At 41.7% G+C, this 20,840-nt stretch overlaps 1 protein-coding gene across 1 annotated transcript; it reads left to right on the top strand.

Annotated features, from left to right (window-relative positions):
• Positions 1-40: 40 nt before the first annotated feature.
• Positions 41-19,127, top strand: GLOD4 (glyoxalase domain containing 4). Its single transcript, XM_060646880.2, has 9 exons — positions 41-175; positions 2,052-2,101; positions 2,903-3,023; positions 7,499-7,643; positions 10,043-10,179; positions 10,946-11,032; positions 11,312-11,425; positions 11,515-11,601; positions 18,853-19,127. Exons 1-9 carry the CDS (start codon positions 65-67, stop codon positions 18,916-18,918), a joined length of 918 nt encoding a protein of 305 aa, XP_060502863.1. The 5' UTR covers positions 41-64; the 3' UTR covers positions 18,919-19,127.
• The last annotated feature ends 1,713 nt before the right edge of the window (positions 19,128-20,840 follow it).

Here is a 20,840-nt window from a genome sequence, read left to right as displayed (position 1 = left end):
GGCGGCTGCCAGTGACGTCACCGACCCGTCTGCGCAGCTGCCGGCGGGCAGCACTGTACGCCTGATGGGAGTGGCGCCGGTGGGTATGGCTTCTCGTCGAGCTTTGCACTTCGTATTCAAAGTGGGAAACCGCTTCCAGACGACGCATTTCTTTCGCGATGTCCTTGGAATGAAGGTGCGGACAGGGCCCGGAGGGGCTGGCACACGATGGTGGGGACAAATGGGTGTCCGACCTTAGCCCTGGACTCTTTTTAGCCTTGTCGAGTTTTCAGCTTCGGGAAGTGTTGCATGTCACTGGTTGGGTTAGATGACTTTGAAAGGGGACTTTATTAGTCCTCGACTGTGTGCCCACACACGTTTCTTTCCTAGTTCATTTGCAGGTATTGAGCCTCAGCCCTCCTGGGGCTTCCAGCCTGGGGGAAAGACAGTAAACAAAAAGTAATATAATACTTTTCCAGTAAACAACTCAGCCTCTTCCGGTTTGGAGCCTTAAGGTTTAGATTGCCTATTTAGAGCTTTGCTTCTCTCAGGGCTGCTTTGAATAGTCCCTTTTGTGTATTCAAAAGCGCCTGCCCTAAGTCAGAACCCATTCTTTCCAACACCCGGAAGCGCCGTCTCCAGCCCTGAGCAGCTGCCATCTACAGGGATCACCTGGGTGGCAAATGTTGGTGGAAGCTATTGGGGAGTGTAAGCAAGGGCTTTAGAGGTGCAAGAGTGCAATTTAATGCAGAGACAGTGCAGAAGTCGTGGAGTGCAAGGGCGTTACCTGAATCCATCAGTCATTTAAAATACATCCTCCGTGTTTCATGGTCGTGTGTTGAACTTTGGTGACAAAAATGAAAATCACCCTAGTATCTGTCTTCAACTAAAGCTCTTGGCCTAGGTTGGGGGTGGAGTTGAGAATTGGATTTGTACGTAGTACATTGTACATAGTACAGTAATGGAAGTCAAAACTTGATAAGTGATGGAAAACCACAAAACTCTCCCTTAACATGTTTCCTCATTGATTAAAGGTTGTTATGAAAATTAAATACTGTTATATGTGTAGTATTTGATACATCGTATGTGCTATATAAGTGTTTGCTTCCACTATTACAAAAATACGACAGAAGAGATTTAACTTTGGGCTGGGTCATCAGGAAATAATTCATGGAGACCTTGTGTTTGAGTTGATCTGTAAAGATAGCTAAGATTTCCACAAACCAAGATTAGAGGGAGGAGTATATTAGAAAAGTTGAAGAGCCAATGCAAAGATAAGTTATGTTTGGGAAACACCGCTAGTTTTCTGTGTCTTTAGTTTAGATTACTCAGATGAGGTTGAGATGGGATATCAGGACACTTCTGATAGTATCTTGAATACTAAGAAATTTGGATTTTATGGCACAGTAATTTGGGATCTGTCTTACATTTTAGAATAGGGTAATGATGTGATCAGAGCTGTGTGCATTAGGCACATAATTTTGTGGTGGTATTAAGGAAAAAGATCAATGAAGATGATTTTTAATAGTCTAGGAGAGAACTGATGGGAACTTGAACTGGAGCAGTAGCAGCGGGAATCAAAAAGGAGAGTAGAAACTAAGACATTGAGAGCCTACTGTGTGTGGGGTTCTGTGTCAAATGGTCTAATAAATTATTTTCACAACACATTGGGAGACTCAGACCCTAAGCAACATTCTCACAGTTACACAACTATTGAGTGACATCCAGAATTCCAAATCAGAATTCTCTAATGCTGAAGGCCAAACTTTGGTTTTTGGAGGATGTTGTTGTTGTTGTTGTTGTTGTTGTTTTAACTACACAGCACTGCTTCCCAGTGTAAGTAGATTTCACAGCTTTGGTTGTCTCACCCTTGGTGTCAAACTGTTCTTCCTTACCTCTCCTACTTCTAGTCTGGGCAAGATATAAAGCTCATTATCTTTGTCTTACAAGTAAAGCTTATATGTTATTATATATAAGTTATAAGTGTTTGTGTTTTAACATTTTAAGTTGTGCTAAATATGCTGTATACAGTACTGGTAACACTTGACAATTTATTGTAATTTCCTTACTAGATTCTGCGGCATGAGGAATTTGAAGAGGGCTGCAAAGCTGCCTGTAATGGGTATGACACCTTGTTTCTAATGTTATTTATTTATGTTTTATTTATTTATATATTTTATTTTTTTATTTTTGAGAGAGACAGAGTGCAAGCAGGCGAGGGGCAGAGAGAGAGGGACACACAGAATCCAAAGCTGACTCCAGGCTCTGAGCTGTCAGCACAGAGCCCGATGCAGGGCTCGAACTCACAAACCGTGAGATCATGACTTGAGCCGAAGTCTGACACTTAACTGACTAAGCCACGCAGGTGCCCGACCCCTTGTTTCTTAAAATCTCATTTAGGCTCTAAATACTCCTGGAGAAGAGAAGACAGTTTCTCAAAGTGGGTATAAGGCAGTGGAATAAATTCAGGAGACAATAAATTAAGGTGGCAACTTCAAGAACACAAGTAAGTGTGTGTTCTAAATGAAGCAACGCTTTATCAAGGGTCTCTTAAGCTTAGTAGCCATAGCAAGCTGGAAAATTCCAAGCCTCACGAGAATTGCATGTTTTTTGATGGATATGTATGAAAATAAAGGTCAGGTTGGAGAAGCGTCTTTATAGGAGTCTGTCCTCTACTTTAAAGAAAGGTAAACAAATTTTCCCTTGAATAAGTGCCAGACAAATGGTCTTTGGAGCCTCTGTGGTGGGACCCACACATACTGTCCATTGCTGCTTTTAGCACCAGCTGACAGGTCATCTCATCTTTATGGGTACTTAGAGGACCAGAGGTGACTGCCCACTGCTCTGTCCCAAGAAGTCCTTAGGGGAGGCCTGAGGCAGATTTTGTCTGTGTCACTGGGTTCACTTACTTTCATTTTTCTAGGCCTTATGATGGGAAATGGAGTAAGACAATGGTGGGATTTGGACCTGAGGATGATCATTTTGTCGCAGAACTGACTTACAATTATGGCATCGGACACTACAAGCTTGGCAATGACTTCATGGTAAATGTCATTTCATTCTAGTAGATTTTTGGCTGTGCCTTTTATTGAGATCCCTGATACGATGTTAGGTATGATGACTGCTGAATTGACGGCCTTTGGGTGCAGGTTAGCGATTAGTTTTATGGGGTTTTGTTTTGTTTTGTTTTTTTGAGAGTGAGCGTGCAAACAGGGGAGGGGCAGGGAGTGGGGAGAAAGAATCCCAAGAATCCCTAACAGCACAGAGCCTGATGTGGGGCTTGATCCCACAAAAGGTGAGACCGTGACCTGAGCCAAACAAAATCAAGAGTTGGTTGAGCATCCAATTCTTGATTTCAGCTCAGGTCATGATCCCGGGGTTATGGGTTCAAGCCCTGCACTGGGCTCTGTGCTGACAGCTCAGAGCCTGGAGCCTGCTTCAGATTCTGCATCTCCCTCTCTTTACTCCTCCCCCATGTGTTCTCTCTCTCTTTCTCTCTCTCTCAAAAAAAAAAAACATTAAAAAAAAAAATTAAGCGGCACCTGCGTGGCTCAGTTGGTTGAGTGTCCGTCCGACTTTGGCTCACGTCATGATCTCGCCATTTGTGAGTTCGAGCCCTGCGTCGGGTTCTGTGCTGACAGCTTGGAGCCTGCAGCCTGCTTCGGATTCTGTGTCTCCCTGTCTGTCTCTGCCCCTCCCCTGCTCATGCTCTGTCTCTCTCTCGTTCAAAAAATAAATAAACATTAAAAACAAAAAACCTAAAAAAAAAGTTAAGACTTAGAAACAGCTTTGACAGAGACAAGACGACTCTGGGGGAATGACTGAACCTTGAGAGGTAGAAGGGCCAGCGTCATGGGTCTGGTCAGGCCCTGATCACCAACCAGAGAATTATCTCTCTTGGGAACTGTTAAGATTGGGCTGCACTATTACAGCCAGTGCTAGTCAGAGAAAAACATGAGAAGCTTTAAGGAGAAAGAGAAGAAGGCATTGCATGCGCTACATTCTTTCATGCAAGAATTCAAGTTACCGTGCATCTAATAGTTATAGTATCTTCCTCTTACTGAGCAGTTACTCATGGTAGATATAATGTCTCTGGGCCCAAATACACAGCAAAATAGGAGGCACTAGTTTTTACTCTCTGCTAAGCAAACCTGCCTCATGCTAGATGTTTATTTTGGTCATTTGCTCTTGCTACTCCTGTTAACTCCTGTTAAAATAATAGTGATATCAAGGTGGAATTTTTAGGAGGATCAAATTATCTATAAAAGTGGTTTGTAAATGAAAAGGACTGTTCAGAAGTAACATACTAGTATCTTTGTTTTTCTCTTTCTCACTCTGTATGTCTCTCACTAATTTATTCATTTAATAGATATTCACTGTGACTTACTGTATGCCATGTACCTGGTTAGGTCCTGGGGGTACAGTAGAATGAAGCATGTTCCCTGGCCTAAGGAGCTTCCTGTCTTGTGGGGAAACAAGTAAAGAGACAAAAGAATGCAGTGTGATAAGTGCCAGGATTGGGATGGGATGAGGACAGGCAGATGTGGGAACGCCTGGGAAGAACTCCCAGCTTATTCCCAGAGAGGTGAGAGTGCAGGGAAATCTCTCCAGAAGTGACAGCCGAGCCGGTGAGTGGGGTCGGGGTGGGAGAGTGAGACTTGTGTCTCAGCATGCGCGCAGGCCTGGAGGTGAGAGGCAGCATGGCGGTCAGGGGACAGTGAGTAGCACAGTTTGTGTCGAGTGAGGTGCGTGAAGACGAAGGGGCAGATGTGAGGCTGGAGAAGTAAGCTGGGACCGCATCACGTGAGGGTGTTCAGACTACATTCTAAAAATAGAGTGAAGCCATTTTTAAGCGGCGGGGATGACACAGTGTGGTGTGCAAGAATCCGCCTGGCTGCAGCACGGAGATCAGGTTGGAAGGGAGCCAAGCTGGAAGTGAGGCAACTGGCTCAAAGGGTGGTATGGGAGGCGACTGGCCGCTCCTTACCTAACCTGGTAGTTGTGGGAGATGGAGAGAAGTGGGTGGACTTGAGAGCTGTTTAGGAGGTAGAGTTAAGAGGATTTGGTGATTGAGTGTATGTGAAAATTTCTTTGTGTTTCTCCTTTTCTTCGCTCTCCCAGATTTAAATCAGGGAGAGAAGAAAGAGCAAAACCATTTGGCACCATGAACATTGCACCGGCTCCAGTCAGATGTTAATTGATGGAGCCGCAGGGGCCAGAGAGCATGTAGGTGGAGGAGAGCAGCTCGGCTGTTCCGCCCTGGGTCTTCCTGAGAGACTCCGGCAGGAAAGTATCCCTGAGGAAAGGGACCTTCTGTGCTCCTCAGTTTGTGGAACAAAAAGAAAAACAGGTTACATAGACCTCCCATTTCTGTAAAGAATCCCTGTACATGAGAAAGAGGAGGATGGGGAGCCTGGGTGGCTCAGTCGGTTGGGCGCCTGACTTCGGCTCAGGTCATGATCTCGCGGTTCATAGGTTCGGGTCCCGTGTCAGGCTCTGTGCCGAGAGCACGGGGCCTGGAGCCTGCTTTGGATTCTGTGTCTCCCTCTCTCTCTGCCCCTCCCCCGCTCACCGTCTATCTCTCTCTCTCTCTCTCAAAAATAAATAACCATTGCAAAATTAAAAAAAAATAAGAGGATCAACAACTTAATTTTTTGAAAAAAGGACAAAAACTGAATAGACAGCCACAGAAAGTAAATGAGAAATGTCTCTTAAACATTGAAAAAAAAATGTTCAACTGCCAAGCTGCCATTTGTCACCGATTGGCAAAACTCAAAAAGTGTGATAACGCACCGTGTTAGAAAGGGTGTTAAAAAAGTGCCACTCTCACACGTTACCAGTAAGGGTGTACATGGCTACAACCTCACTTTGTCACTATCAAAATAATTAATGCATCTATCCTTTGGCCTTGCAGTTTCACACTTAGGAACTTAGTTTACATGTATGTTAACAAATACGTTTAATGAACTATGTACTAAATTACACATTGTGGTGTTTATTCATGCCACAAACATGTATTCAGTGCTTCTATGTGCCAGGTACAGTTCTAGGAACTTTGGATAACCAGTGAATTAAACAGACAAAAATTTATGCCTGGCAGGGGAATAAAGTCATAGCAGAATAAGGGGTGGTGGGGATTATGGGACAAGTGACTGGTTTTAGTTTTAACGAAGGTTTCAAGGGTAGGGATCAATGAGGAGGTGACATTAGAGGAAATTCTCTCAGGAGAGAAGAGTTAGGCATGTGGTATCCTGGGGAAGAGCAATCCAGATAGAGAACAGCCTGTGCAGAAGCCCTCAAACAGCAGCTGGCACATTTGAGAAAATGCACGGACGCCAGTGTGGCTGGAATAGACAGAGCAAGAGGAAAGTGGGAGGAGATGGGTCCGAAATGACCTGGGCTCAGATTGTTTTGGGCCTTTCAGGCCATTAGAAGCCATCCCTGAGTGACATGAGGAGCTATCAAGGGTTTTAAGCAGGGGAAAAACAACATAAGGTCGCTGTCTTGAGAGTAGGGTGTGTTTCAGAAATTTTACTCTGGCTGCAGAATGGAGGATGGATTGACAAGACTCAGGGAAAGAGAGGCTGGCTTTGTTTTTTGTTTTTTTTTTTAATGTTTATTTATTTTAAGAGAGCACATGTGCGGGACAGAGAGAGGAAAGAGTGAGAATCCCAAGCAGGCTCCACGTTATCAGTGCAGAGGCTGACGCAGGTCTTGATCTCATGAACTGCGAGATCATGACTGGAGCCGAAATCAAGAATCAGACACATAACTGACTGAGTCATCCAGGCGCCCCAAGAGAAGCTGTTATGATAATCCAAGTTAGAAGTGCAGCTGGTCTGGGGTGCCTGGGTGGCTCAGTTGGTTGAGCCTCCGACTTCGGCTCAGGTCATGATCTCACGGTTTGTGAGTTCGAGGCCCGCCTCGGGCTCTGTGCTGACAGCTCAGAGCCTGGAGCCTGCTTTGAATTCTGTGTCTCCCTCTCTTTCTGCCCCTCCCCCACTCACACTCTGTCTCTCTCTCACAAATAAATAAACATTTTTTAAAAAATTTAAAAAAAAGTACAGCTGGTCTTATCAGAAGACAGTGTACATTTTTAGGTATTTTGATTAAATTTAAATGATACCTTGATAATTGGCTTAAATTATTTTGTTTAGAAAGCAAAAATAAAAAACATCTTAAATAGGTAGCTGGCAAACTAAAGTAAGATCAAGATTTCTCTGACTAGATCTTTAAAATTAGAAGAGATTATCTTTGTTAAATAAAAATTTTAAACAAAAAACAAAAATGAAAGATTATCTTTGGTGTTAAATGGATCAAACTTCTCTAGCCTTTGAATTTCTGTCCTACAATTCACAACATTTGGAATCTTTGGAGGAGAAATATGTCCTAGGCGAAAATTTTGAATGCCAATTAAATCTTCGGTGGCATCATGTAAAGGCAGCGGGGTTTTGGCTCATTATCTTGTTCTAGAAAAGATCCATGGTTATACAGTTGATGGTACTGTTGTTTGTCATAGGGTATCACACTCGCTTCTAACCAGGCCGTCAGCAATGCCAGAAGGCTGGAGTGGCCACTCAGCGAAGTTACGGAAGGTGTTTTTGAAACTGAAGCCCCAGGAGGATATAAGTTCTATTTGCAGAATCGAAGTCCACCTCAGTCAGGTAATTATAGCGGGACTAGTAAAAGCCCTCTGTCTAACGACATCTTTGATGAAAGGAGAGAGGAGCCAGATTTCTTTCTCCCATGAAGTCTTTCTGTGTTGCCATGACATGTCTTTCCCAAGCCAGCGTTTTGTTCTTTGAGAAATCATATTTTCATATTAGAACTTCAGTGCATAATTCTAGGGAATCTACACTGGTTTGGGCTCTATTCTACTGGTAATATCTACTAGGATATTTTCAGCTGTATCAAAATCGATCTCAGACTAGCCGGCACATGAAGAAAACGTTCTAGCTCACGGAGCGGGTATCCTATAGGTAGGAACAGCTCAGTGTTAGTGGACTCAGCAGCTCAGCAATGGCATCAAGAATCCAGCTCTTCTCTCCATTCTCTTGCCCACGGGGGTCCACCTGTCCTAGAGCCGCTTCCCTCGCGGGGAGAGAGAGAGTGCACACATGCAGAAGGGAGAGGCAGAGAGACGGGCCGAGGCGGTGAAAACTGAAGACAAATGTACTGAATTTACCATAGTCAGAACAGCTCTTCAGGGGTCACTTTACAATATAAAAATTTCCAATAATGTTAAATGTTTTAGTATAACTTTTATTCTTTTTGGAAAAAATAGATTTTTTTTCCTACACAGATAAGCAAAGAAGAAAGACGAAAACAGTACCCACAAAGCCAGAGATAATCACTGTTAACATTTTAGAGTGTATCTTTCCAATCATTTATCAAAAGGAATGTATATCTATGTATATGTGTGTGTGTACATATATGTATATATGTATGTATGTGTGTGTATATATATGTACATATGTATGTATATATGTATGTATATATACGTATGTACACATATATATGTATGTGTGTGTGTGTGTATGTATGTATGTATGTATATATGTATATCTTATGTTCCATTATAGCGATTCCTATGTATTACATCCAGGAATCAAACAGTTGCCTATTGTTGGATGTTTATGTTGTCCTTAGTGTTTCATTGTTACAAGCAGCAGTGTAAAGAATGTCTTTGTTCAGAAAGCCCTTCATATATCTACAATTACTTCTTTAATTGGTGATAATAGGATAGCTCTTTCAAAAGCAGTTTACCTTTTTTTAGGCTTTGGGTACATTCTGTCAAATTGCTGCCCAGAAATGAACTAATTTACACTCTGCCAGTACTATATGATTATGATTCTCCCCCCTGCCCTATCACAGCTAACACTGTGAACTTTTAAAATTATTTGCCAGTGAGATGGCAAAATGTTGTGTTTTAATTCCAAATTCTTTGATTATTTGTGAGGTTGAATGTTTTTTCATGTGTTCATTGACCATTCCAAGTCCTTCTTTTGTGGGTTACCGCTTTGTGCTTTTTACCTATTTTTTTAGGATGTTCTTCTTTTTCCTACTAATGTTTAAAGGTGATTTAAATATTAAGGACTGGGGCGCCTGAGTGGCTCAGTCAGTCGAGCCTCTGAGTCTTGATTTCAGCTCAGGTCATGATCTGACAGTTCAAGGGTTTGAGCCCTGAGTCAGGCTCTGTGCTGACAGTGTGGAACCTGCTTGGGATCCTCTCTTCCTCTCTTTCTGCCCCTTTCTTGCTCGTTCTCTCTCTCTCTCTCTCTCTCTCTCTCTCTCTCCCCCCCCCCCCCTTTCTCTCAAGAATAAATAAATAAACTAAAAGAGGAAAAAAGTATTCAGGACTTTTTGTCATATATGTTGCAAAAATGTTTCTCACTTTGTCATTTACTCTTTGATTATCATTTTTTTTTTCTTTTCTTGGAGGGGGGTGGTTGTTGTCTAGGAATTTTCCATTTCATGTGATTAACCTAATACATTTTTTCTTTCCTGGTTTTTCTACCTTTGGTGTCAGGTTTAAAAAAAAATCTTTCTACACCCCAAAATTGTAGCAATAATAATAATTGTTTTTAGTATTTTCATGATTTCATTTTTTTTTTTTTTAACATTTATTCATTTTTGAGAGACAGCACAAGCAGGGAAGGGGCAGAGAGAGAGGGAGACACAGAATCCGAAGCAGGCTCCAGGCTCTGAGCTGTCAGCACAGAGCCCAACGGGGCTCGAACTCACAAACCGTGAGATCATGACCTGAGCCGAAGGCGGATGCTTAACCCACTGAGCCACCCAGGCACCCCATGATTTCATTCTTTAAACTAAATCCTTTAACCCATTAGGAATGTATTTTGCCATTTCGTTTAAAGGTGTAGTTTTTCTAACCAAATGACAAGCCAGCTTTCTTCATGCCATTTTTTGAATAATGTGCACTTTCATATTGACTTATCCCTTTCTTATCGTAAACTGAACTCATATATACACGAGCCTGATTTAGTCTTCCTGTTCTATTCCACTGTGCTGACCTATCCATTCCTACTGTTTTATTACTCTCCAGATCCTATATTAAAAGTAACTCTAGCAGTGTCTGATCTTCAGAAATCCTTGAACTACTGGTCTAATCTACTGGGAATGAAAATTTATGAAAAAGATGAAGAGAAGCAAAGGGCTTTGCTGGGCTATGCTGATAACCAGGTGAGTGATCTTGGAGAGAAGTAATCTGTTACTTTGAGTTTGGCTTACAAATGAGGATCACATGAAGGTTATTCTCAGAGTCTTTTCACAGTGACTCAATATTTACATAGGTAAGCAGAAAGAAGAAAATAAAAATTGCTGATAACCATCACCCATATATTACCTTTGTTTATTTTTAGGGCTATAACCTTTCAGAAGTGGAATTGCGGAGTCAGAAGTGATCATTGATTTTCATCTTTTTTTTTCCCCCTTAAATAACCTAGCATTTGAACATGATTTAGTCCGTGCACTCTGACTCAGTAGGTCTACTCCCAGGAATTTATTTTACAGACCTACTCACCATACATGTGCACAAAGAAATGTGTACAAAGTTGTCTGTTGCAGCACTGTTTGTAATAGCAGAAGATAAGAAATAACCTCAGTGTTCTGTGCATTAGAGGAGTAGTTCAGTAATTTATGGTTCATCCATAGAATGGATTACTGTGCAGCTGTCAGAAAGAATGGGGTGAATCCTTACGTGCTGACATAGTAACATTGGGTAGAAACAAGGGACAGAATAATGTGTAAATTATGCCACCGTTTGTGTGAAAAAAAAAAGATCTGTGCATGCCATGTGTCTTCCAGGAAACTGTTGACTAGTTGCCACTGGGGAGAGTAGAAGGGAGCGTTAGTTTTAACTTTATTCCTTTAGTACTGTTTGAATTTTTTTTTTTTAACCATACATATAATGTGTTCCAAAAAATAAACCTTTCTTATTTCTTTTCAGTGTAAGCTCGAACTACAGGGTATCAAAGGTACAGTTGATCATGCAGCAGCTTTTGGAAGAATTGCCTTTTCTTGCCCCCAAAAAGAGGTAATGTTTGGTCTTAGATCTTTGGTTTAAGCTCTATGACTAGCTGGTTGAACCTGCTAAGAATGTCGCCCCCCCCCCCCCCCCCTTCTTTCGGTTCATTCTGATTGTGGCTTTGGTATCAAGTTCAACAGTTGTCTCAAGAGCAGCTGAGATAATAAAATCAAACACATGGTGCCCGAGTTCTCTCTGGTTGATCTCATCCTCCCCCAGGGCCGCTGAGGACCACAGCGTGAGTGGTACATGACCCCTTGCTCACTTTGCCTCTTTGTCTTCCTCAAGTTATCAGACTTAGAAGACTTAATGAAAAGGGAGAACCAGAAGATTCTGACTCCCCTGGTGAGTCTGGATACCCCAGGGAAAGCAACAGTGCAAGTGGTCATTCTGGCTGACCCTGTAAGTATTACTCAGGGAAGGGATGGGCTGCACCAGGGGTTTCTGCAAGGTGTCTTTCCGCCAAATTTCTTTTCTCTTTATTGCGGTAGGATGGACATGAAATTTGCTTTGTGGGGGATGAAGCATTTCGAGAACTTTCTGAGATGGATCCAGAAGGAAGCAAATTGTTGGATGATGTGAGTCTTATTTCTGACTTTATATGCCCACAGGCCCACCGGGGATGGTCTTAAGTGTGTGGGGGAAGGGCCAAAGCAACAGGTTCCACAGCTGTGTCCTTTTGCTGTTGGGGTGACTTTTGAGCCAGGACTATGTGTTTTCATTGCCACCCATATGACTCTTGTTTTGTTTGAAGATTTTATTTTTAAGTAATCTGTACACCCAACATGGGGCTCAAACACACAACCTTTGAAATCAAGAGTCTCATGCTCTACCGATTGAGCCAGCCAGGCACCCCTAAAATATTTTATGTTTTTAAAGTAATCTACACCCAACGTAGGGCTTGAACCCACAGCCCCAAGATCAAGAGTCGCACACTCTACCAACTGAGCCAGCCAGCAACCCCCCCCACCACCCTCGTGACCCTTAACTGGGTGCAGCATTTGTCCCTTCGCATGTGCCCAGGCTGCCTGGGCAACCACTGCTGCTCTGCTGTATGCATCATGACTCCGCTTGGTAAGGGAAATGCCCGGATGCACCCCTTCACTTTTTAGCTCTTTTGGTCCCCTCATCTCCAATCTACACTGCCACTCCTGTCCTTTCCAGTGAATGGTTCTCCTCCACACACAAACAAGCTTTCAAGTCTCCCATCTTTTAAAAATCTTTTACCCTCAAACCCCTTCTCCATATTTCTTTTAAAAAATCTGTCCACATACCATTTCTACTTCTTACCCCTTTCATGCTTCAGCCTGTTGTGCGCTGGCTCTGTGACTCTGTGAAACACTCATGTAGATGTCACCCATGACCTCCGTCTCGCTTAGTCCCACAGCTACTTTTCTATCTTCCTCAAACTCAGTCTTCCGCAGCACCCAAAGCAGTTGTTGTACTCCAGCTCCTGGCACACACCTGGTGTGTAATAGGAACTCTGCGAGTGCTCTGTTGATGATTAAAGGAATGAATCAATCTGTCCTGGTTCTGTCACTTAATATCTGTGTGACTGACCTTAAGTGATTTGCTTAAATTCTCTGAACTTCAGTGTTGTTTTCCTTTAAGAAATCTCTGTGTCCAATGTGGGGCTCGAACCCACAACCCTCAAGATCAAGAGTTGCATGCTCAGGCGCCCCTAAACTTCAGTTTTCTTACCTAAAAATTTGAGAAAATCGTATTAGCCACCTCCTAGGATTGTCGTGTGGCTTCTAGAACGTGGCAAACTGCTGACATAATAACAGACATTCAGTTAATGTTAGCGAAAGCAAGAGACAGAAAATGTAGCATTTATAAATTTTATCATGAAGGAAAGGAGAATGTCAGGCAACCTCTCAGGTGGCACATTCGTTAGACTCTTTTCCTTCTTACTTTTTCATATCACTGACCAACTTCGTCCTCTTTCGAGCTCACTTCTGCTTTGGTCTTACAGATCCTGCCATCTTCATATTTGACAGCTTCGCAGACACAGGCATGGCTTTCTGTCTCATTCCAAAATGATTTACGTGCGGTCCCACTTTGGCTCTTTTATTCTCATGTACCATTCTTCTTCTCTGAGTCCTCTCGTTACCTCTGCGCTGAGCTGCAACCATCATTCTCCGACCCTCTTTTTTTTTTTTTTTTTTTTTAATTTATTTATTTTGAGAGGCAGCGAGAGCAGGGGAGGGGCAGAGAGAGGATAGAGAGTCCTAATCAGGCCCCGCACTGTCAGCGCAGAGCCCAATATGGGGCTGAACCCATGAACCATGAGATCATGACCTGAGCTGAAAACAAGAGTTGAACACTTAACTGACTGAGCCACCCAGGTACCCCCATTCTCTGACTTCTAATTTCTAGTCCCTACTCCTCCCTAAGCTCCAAACAAGTATTTTTTGTTGTTGTTACTGAGGTAAAATATACATGATTTTTTTTTTTTTTTTTTTTTTTTTTTTAAGAGAGCTTGAGCAGGATAGAGGGGCAGAGGGAGAGAGAGAATCTGGGCTACCCACGAGCCCCTGCCTAGAATTTAAATAAACAGAAATTTAGTGTTCAATTTGATAAGTTTTGACAGCTAACTCTTCTCATACAACTGCTGCTCAAAATATAGAGCACTTTCATCATTGTAGAAAGTTCTCTTGTGCCCATTTCCAGCTAGTTCCCACCAACTACTACAGTAGCTGACTACTGTACTGATTTCTGTCACATTATTTGTGTTTGTCCTTGGACTTAAAAATGGAATCATTCAGTAGATATTCTTTTGTGCCTGGATTCTGTCACCCAACATAACATTTTTGGGATTCCTCCATGTAATTGTACATATCAGAGTTCTTTTTTTTTTATGTTTATTTATTTCTTAGAGAGAGAAAGAACATGAACGGGGAGGGACAGAAAGAGAGAGAGAGAGAGAGAGAGAGAGAGAGAATCCAAAGCAGCCCAATTCGGGGCTCAAACTCACAAACCGTGATGAGATCATGATGTGAGCCAAAGTCGGACGCTTAACTGACTGAGCCACCCAGGTGCCCATGTTCTTTTTTTAATTGCTGAACGGTATTCAGTTTTATGAATATGATGATTTGCTTACCCATTCTTCCAATGGTGGATATTTGAGTTGTTTCCAGAGTTTTATCTATTTATAAGGAAGACTACTATGAACATTCTTTTTTTTTTTTTTAAGTTTCTTTATTTTGAGAGAGAGACAGAGAGCACGAGTTGGGGAGGGACAGAGAGAGAGGGAGAGAGGAGGAGAATCCCAAGCTGGCTCCTTGACATTAGCACAGAGGCTAACATGGTGCTTGATCCCACAAACTGTGAAATCATGACCTGAGCTGAAGTCAAGAGCCAGATACTCAACCAGCTGAGCCATCCAGGCGCCCCTACTGTGAACACTCTTGTGTGAATCTTATAGACATGAATCATTTTTCTTGGGTAAATACCTAAGAGTGGAACTGTTTTTACTTTGTAAGAAACTGCCACCGCTGTACAAAGCGGTTGAACCATTTTACGCTCCTACCAGCCATGTACGTATCTGAGAGTTCCGACTTTTCCACATCCTCATCAGCATTTGTGCTCTTCTGGGTTTTTGTTTTAGCTCTCCTAGAACATGTACAGAGGTTTCTCAGTGTGGCTTAATGTGCATTTCCCTGATAATTGTTGATGTTGAGCACCTTTGCATTTGCTTATTGCCTATTTGCATATCTTCCTTCATGAATTTTATGTTCAAATCTTTCATCCATTTCTTTCCTTAGTAGATTTTATTTTTAATACTTGATGATTAAAAATTCCAGAAACACATAGGAGAATACAGCAAGTCCCTATGTGATTGTCACCATTCAACTCTGCCATAATCTTTCATCATTCCCTCCACCCCACTTTTTTTTTCCCCCCTCGGGAATTTTAAGGCAAATCTTAGATGCTGTATTTCAGTCCTAAATACTTAAGTATTTTATGCATTTTAAGATAACTTAAAAGAAGTAAAAATTTAAAAAAATAAAAATCAAGAAATTCTTATATACCATATTGATATTACACCCAAAAAAATCAATGCTATATCCTTAATGTCAGTTGAGACCCAGTTTTTGTTAAAATTTCCCTGAGCATCCAATGCAGGGCTCCATCCCACAACCCTGGGATCATGACTGAGCCAAAATCAAGAGTCAGATGCTCAACCGACTGAGCCACCCAGGCACCCCTCCCTATGTATTTTTTAATTAGCTTTAATATAATTGGACTATATCAATACAGAACAATGTATATGATCCACTGAGTTTCATGACAAACAGATTAGAAGACACACCTCTGATCTCTTTTACATCTTAGCTATTCTTGTCTATAATCTCTAAATATGAATGTATTTCCATACTGTGTGTCTGTTCACATGACTTTATTCTCCTGGAATGGCCCTTCTGTCATTTGAGTTTTTGCTTATTTTTCAAGGCCTGCTCAAATCTGTTTTTTTAAAAAAATCTCATTGATTTATTGGAGTTCTGGAAGCAAGTCATTTGTTAAATCTCTACAAATGCAAGTACTATTCCCAGTCTGTGGCTTGCTGATTTATTTTAACACAGTCTTATAAGAACAGAAAAAATTTTAGTCTCCAACTATTTGTTATCTTTCCACATTTTTTCTTGTGGTTGATTGCGAGTTTCATAGTGTTGTGGTCTGAAAATATGCACGGTATGATCTCAGTCTTTTTGTACTTGTTGAGGGCTGATTTGTGTCCCAGTATGTGATCTTTTCTGGCGAATGTTCCATGTGCACTTGAGAAGAATGTGTATTCCACTGCTTTAGGATGAAATGTTCTGAATGTATCCATTAAGTCCATCCGGTCCAGTGTGTCATTCAAAGCCATTGTTTCCTTGTTGATTTTCTGTTTAGATGATCTGTCCATTGCTGTAAGTGGGGAAGAGCAGAAAAAATTTTAAGTCCAGTTTTATCAGCTTTTTTTTATGTTTAGTGCTGTCTCTGTCCAGACTAGTGTTAACAGCCAGCGAAACCTCTTCACCCAGATATCCATGGGCATTTCAAAAAGTAGAACAATTTAGGGGCACCTGGCTGACTCACTTGGAAGAGCATGCAACTCTTTGATCTCAGAGTTGTGAGTTCAAGCCCCACATTGGGTGTAGAGATTACTAAAAAATAAATAAAACTTTTTTTTTTTTTTTTTTTTTTTTTTTTTTTTTTTTTAAGCAGAGCAATTTAGGGGCTCCTGGGTGGCTCAGTTGGTTAAGTGTCTGACTTCAGCTTAGGTCATGATCTCACAGTTCATGAGTTCAAGCCCCGTATCAGGCTCTGTGCTGACCTCTCAGCCTTTGGAGCCTGCTTTGGATTCTGTGTCTCCCTGTCTCTTTGCCAGTGCCCTGCTCATGCTCTGTCTCTCTCTCTCAAAAAATAAACATGAAAAAATGTTTAAAAAAAGGTGGAGCAATTTAACATTTTTATCTATTAGAAGGAAGACTGTTATGAACATCCTTGTATAAGTCTTGTAGACATGTTTCATTTCTCTTGGGTAAATACCTAGCAGTGGAACTGCTTTTACTTTCACATTTAATAGGCTTTTTATCTTAGAATTGTTTTGGAATTAAAAAGCAATTTTTGAACATTGTTTCTCCTCACCCCTAAGTTCTGTTAGCTATTTAGTCACCAAGAGGTGTGAGTTCCACTCTGAAATCTCTCGTCTATCCACTTCCCTTTGGAAAGGGCCCTCATCATCACCTATAATAGTGCAAAAGCCTCCTCTCACCTTCCAGCCATCCCTGCTGCCAACACCAGCTTTCTAACACATAAATCCAGTAATTTCAAAAACCGTTTAGTCTTCTCATAGCTCCTGCTGCCTCCAGGATACATTCCAAACTCTGACAGAGCATGGAGCGTGTCTGGCCCTTCCCTGCTATCTGATCCGTGCTGCCCCTCTCCCACCCTTCCTCCTGTTCTAGTCCCACTGAGCCGTGTATATTCACCAAGATGTATCTTCTTGCCTCCTCCCGAAGGTTTGTTTCCTTCCTTCTTAGTCAGCTCATCCTTCGGAACTCAGAAGCTTTCTTGGATCCTCCACACCAGCGTTTGTTGTTTCCCTCATTTTTTATGGCTCCTAAGTGACAGAAACTCCTGCACCTTTGTCGGTTTTCTCTTATTTTGCATACCTTGATTTTCAAAAACCTTTTTATGTTCATCAAAAGAAAGTCACGTAACACTAAGATTTTATATAAGTCGGTGCGACGGTGTCTAGTCCCATCTCTGAATCCCACCGCCCAAGACAGCCACTTTCACCTTCACGGTTTCTAAATAAAAAATACGTATACTTCTGTTTCTTCATTTTCGGTGGCAGACACCATCTTTGCACTTCCTGCTGAGGTATATGAGTCTTTTTATACCATTTCTCCAACCACTTAGTTGTTTTCTTTTGGTCTGATATCACCTTGTTCGTGCTTCTCTTATAGCAAATGCCCTACGAGACACACACATGCATGCTCCCTCATGCAAAATAGTTGTCTCCATCTGAGTCCTCAGCTATTCTGTGTGCTCCTCAAAGCCTCAGACTAGGTCTCTGCCACCACACCCGAACCTAGCATAATACCTGGCTCATAATGAAAACTGACATTTTTAAAGGTATTTCTGTACTTGATTTTTGACTGAATAGGTTAATGTATATCCTTACCAAATACCCTTTTAGCATATGCATGTTTGTATTACAGGAAGTTGGGTTTCTTTTAATGTTTTTATCTTTTTGAGAGAGAGAGAGAGACAGAGAGCGAGCAGAGGAGAGGCAGAGAGAGAGAGAGAGAGAGAGAGAGAGAGACAGAATTCGAAGCAGGATCCAGGCTCTGAGCTGTCAGCACAGAGCCCAATGTGGGGCTCAAACTCACGAACTGTGAGACCATGACCTGAGCCGAAGTTGGACGCTTAACAGATTGAGCACCCAGGTGCCCCTGGACAGGAAGTTTTAAAAGACTTAGGTTCTAAGCCTGGATCACTCTATAAGCCCTTCTCCATGGTCTCAGCCTCATGGAATAATAAAATAAAAACACTCTAGTGGAACCAAAACATATTCACAAGGCTTCCTTTTTAATTAAGAGGCCCCAAACTAACCAAACAGTACCAGCATCAGTAGAATGGTATCAGAGGAGTCATTGTAAAAGCAAATCATTCCAGGCTTAATGGCTAAAACATGAAAATAGCTTTTCATATCTGGTCTCGTAACACTGCGTCTCATTAGCACTGAAAGTTCTTGAGAGCCTACCCAGACGCGAAGAGTGACAAGCCTTCTGTTCTACCAAGGACCCCGCAGACTAGGGGTCTTGCTCCTTGCTCTCTGATCAGTCAGTTGTCCAGCCACACCCCCTGGCTGCACGCTTTACCCTTCGGTCTGCCATGTGAGAATCTGCAAACAGTTGCTCGAAACTCATCAGCATCCAGTGAAATTAAACGTAATACTCTAGGGGCGCCTGGGTGGCTTGGTCGGTTAAGCGTCCGACTTCAGCTCAGGTCATGATCTCACGGTCCGTGAGTTTGAGCCCTGCGTCGGGCTCTGTGCTGACAGCTCGGAGCCTGGAGCCTGCTTCACATTCTGTGTCTCCCTCTTTCTCTGCCCCTCCCCCACTCATGCTCTGTCTCTCTCTGTCTCAAAAATAAATAAACGTTAAAAAAAAATTAAAAAAAAAAAACAACATAATACTCTATATCGAATGAATGCATTCAGTATATTGTAATTGTTAATGACTGTGGACAATGCACTTGCAATGAGAGGTACCAAGTGGACTGTATGTTTTGTTTCATAGACTTAAATATATATTCCAATTCTCTTTCTATAGGCAATGGCGGCAGATAAAAGTGATGAGTGGTTTGCTAAACAAAATAAACCAAAGGCTTCGGGTTAACAGAAGACATCTCATGGAACAAGCATTTGTGATTCCTGTCTAGCACGTGCAAGGCCTGATGTGTCTGTCCATGCCTGATAAACGCTCTCACAACTTGGTTGTTTCCTGTACAGGCAAGGAGGCTGGGGTGGTGAAGATCTGTGTGTTTTAATCTTTGAAAGCTCCAAGACACATTTAGAAATAAAATCTTACTATTGTCAGTCCCATTAGAGGAGAACTCTTGCTGTAAGCTGCGCTGTCACTGGAATGGCACATTCTATGTGTAACTCTAGTGGATTAGAATTATTTTCAGCCTGGGCAACTATGTGGGACATGACCTTTGGTTGGAGATGGAGGGAATTTTGATAAGCTTATGGCAGGAATACTTCCAATACCATGAGAGTATGCTCTTCTAATGCCTTCCTCTGGCAGGCCTTGACAGTGAAACATTTTAAAGACATTTTGTTCATTGAATCAAAAGATTTGACTAACACCCACACATTCCTTGCTTTAAATTTTTGAGTATCCAGAGAAAACAGATGGAAGGATCTAATGTGTTGTGCTGCTACATGCCTGGCTTCAGGCCACTTTCTTTATATAATTTTTCTAAATCCTCACAAGAATTTCAATTTCTTAAACATGGATTAGATTTCTTAACTATGGATTAGATTATTTCTTTAGCGTGAAAAATTTTATTTTAACATTTTCTTATAGTTTTCTGTTTGGTTCTGCAGAACAAATTTTAATGATTGGAAACAGAATTATATTGGCCATATTTATTCTTAAATGGTTTTTGAAAGTATACTCCTGAAATCAAGTTTTTATACCAGCCATAAGATTCATTATTTGAAATGGTTGTGGCCAGGTTCTAATTATAGAGAAGAAACTGAGGAGATTGAAAAGGGCTGGCTCAGAGGTTCCCAGTTCCAGAATAATATGTATGAAATTACCTCAGTTATTCTCCCTTGCTGGCAGGAAATTTCAGGGTTTCAGTTCATCTTATAGGGTGGTCTTACCTTCACTGACAGAAAACAGTCCTTTTCCAGCTCCAAAGGACTTTCATTCAACTTAAATTCCCTGTCTTAGGGAAGCAATCACGAGGTTCAAAGCAAACCAAGTTTAGATGTTCCTTCCCTAAACAGTTGGTTCACCTATTTTCACGTACATGGGGAAATTATTGTGTAAATTTTGAACAACCAAACTTCTCTGTGTCTCTTTAGACTAAGATTTGTTAATTCTCAGATTTCCCTTTAGCTTAATGAGTAATTCTTGATGTTTATCTCTGGTAATACTGTTCTTGTACAAAGAAACTATGCTTTTCCCAGTGTATTAGGCTGCTGACATAGGCCGTCTCAGTTTGTTATTATAAGTTAAGTGGTTTATGTAAGTACTGAATGACTAAACACATACTGGATTTCTTTTTATTCACTTCAATTTTAATATACCAGAATTTTCCTCTCTTAAATTACAGCTGTGCATGAGAAAAGTTAATGCTGTTTATTCACCTGGGACATTTTGACTTTACGAAATAAGCCCCCTTTTTATCTCAAGCCAGTCATTTTTCTTTAGCTGCAATCTTTAGTATTGTGTTCATCCTAAAACCATTTAGTGTACAACTTTGGCCTTTTATCAAGGAATCCAAAAGTTTGCCTCTGCCCAGTGTAGCTAGTGATTTTAAACCCCAGGTATGATTGCTTTCCCACCTCTGGTATGCTCCATGAGAAAACGAAGTTATAAGAAAGATGGCTTTGGGAGCACCGGGGTGGCTCAGTCGGTTGAGCGTCCGACTATTGGTTTTGGCTCAGGTCATGATCTCACAGTTTGTGGGTTCAAGCCTCGTGTCTGGCTCTGTGGTGGCAGTGCAGAGCCTGCTTGGCATTCTCTCTCTCCCTCTATCTCTGCCCCTCCCCTGCTTGTGCCATCTCTCTCAAAGTAAATAAAAC

The sequence above is a fragment of the Panthera onca genome, chromosome E1, assembly GCF_046562875.1.
Source record: "Panthera onca isolate mPanOnc1 chromosome E1, mPanOnc1 haplotype 2, whole genome shotgun sequence".
NCBI lineage: Eukaryota > Metazoa > Chordata > Mammalia > Carnivora > Felidae > Panthera > Panthera onca.
Note: the sequence above shows the minus strand (reverse complement) of the source record. Positions and strands in the feature narration are given on the sequence as shown.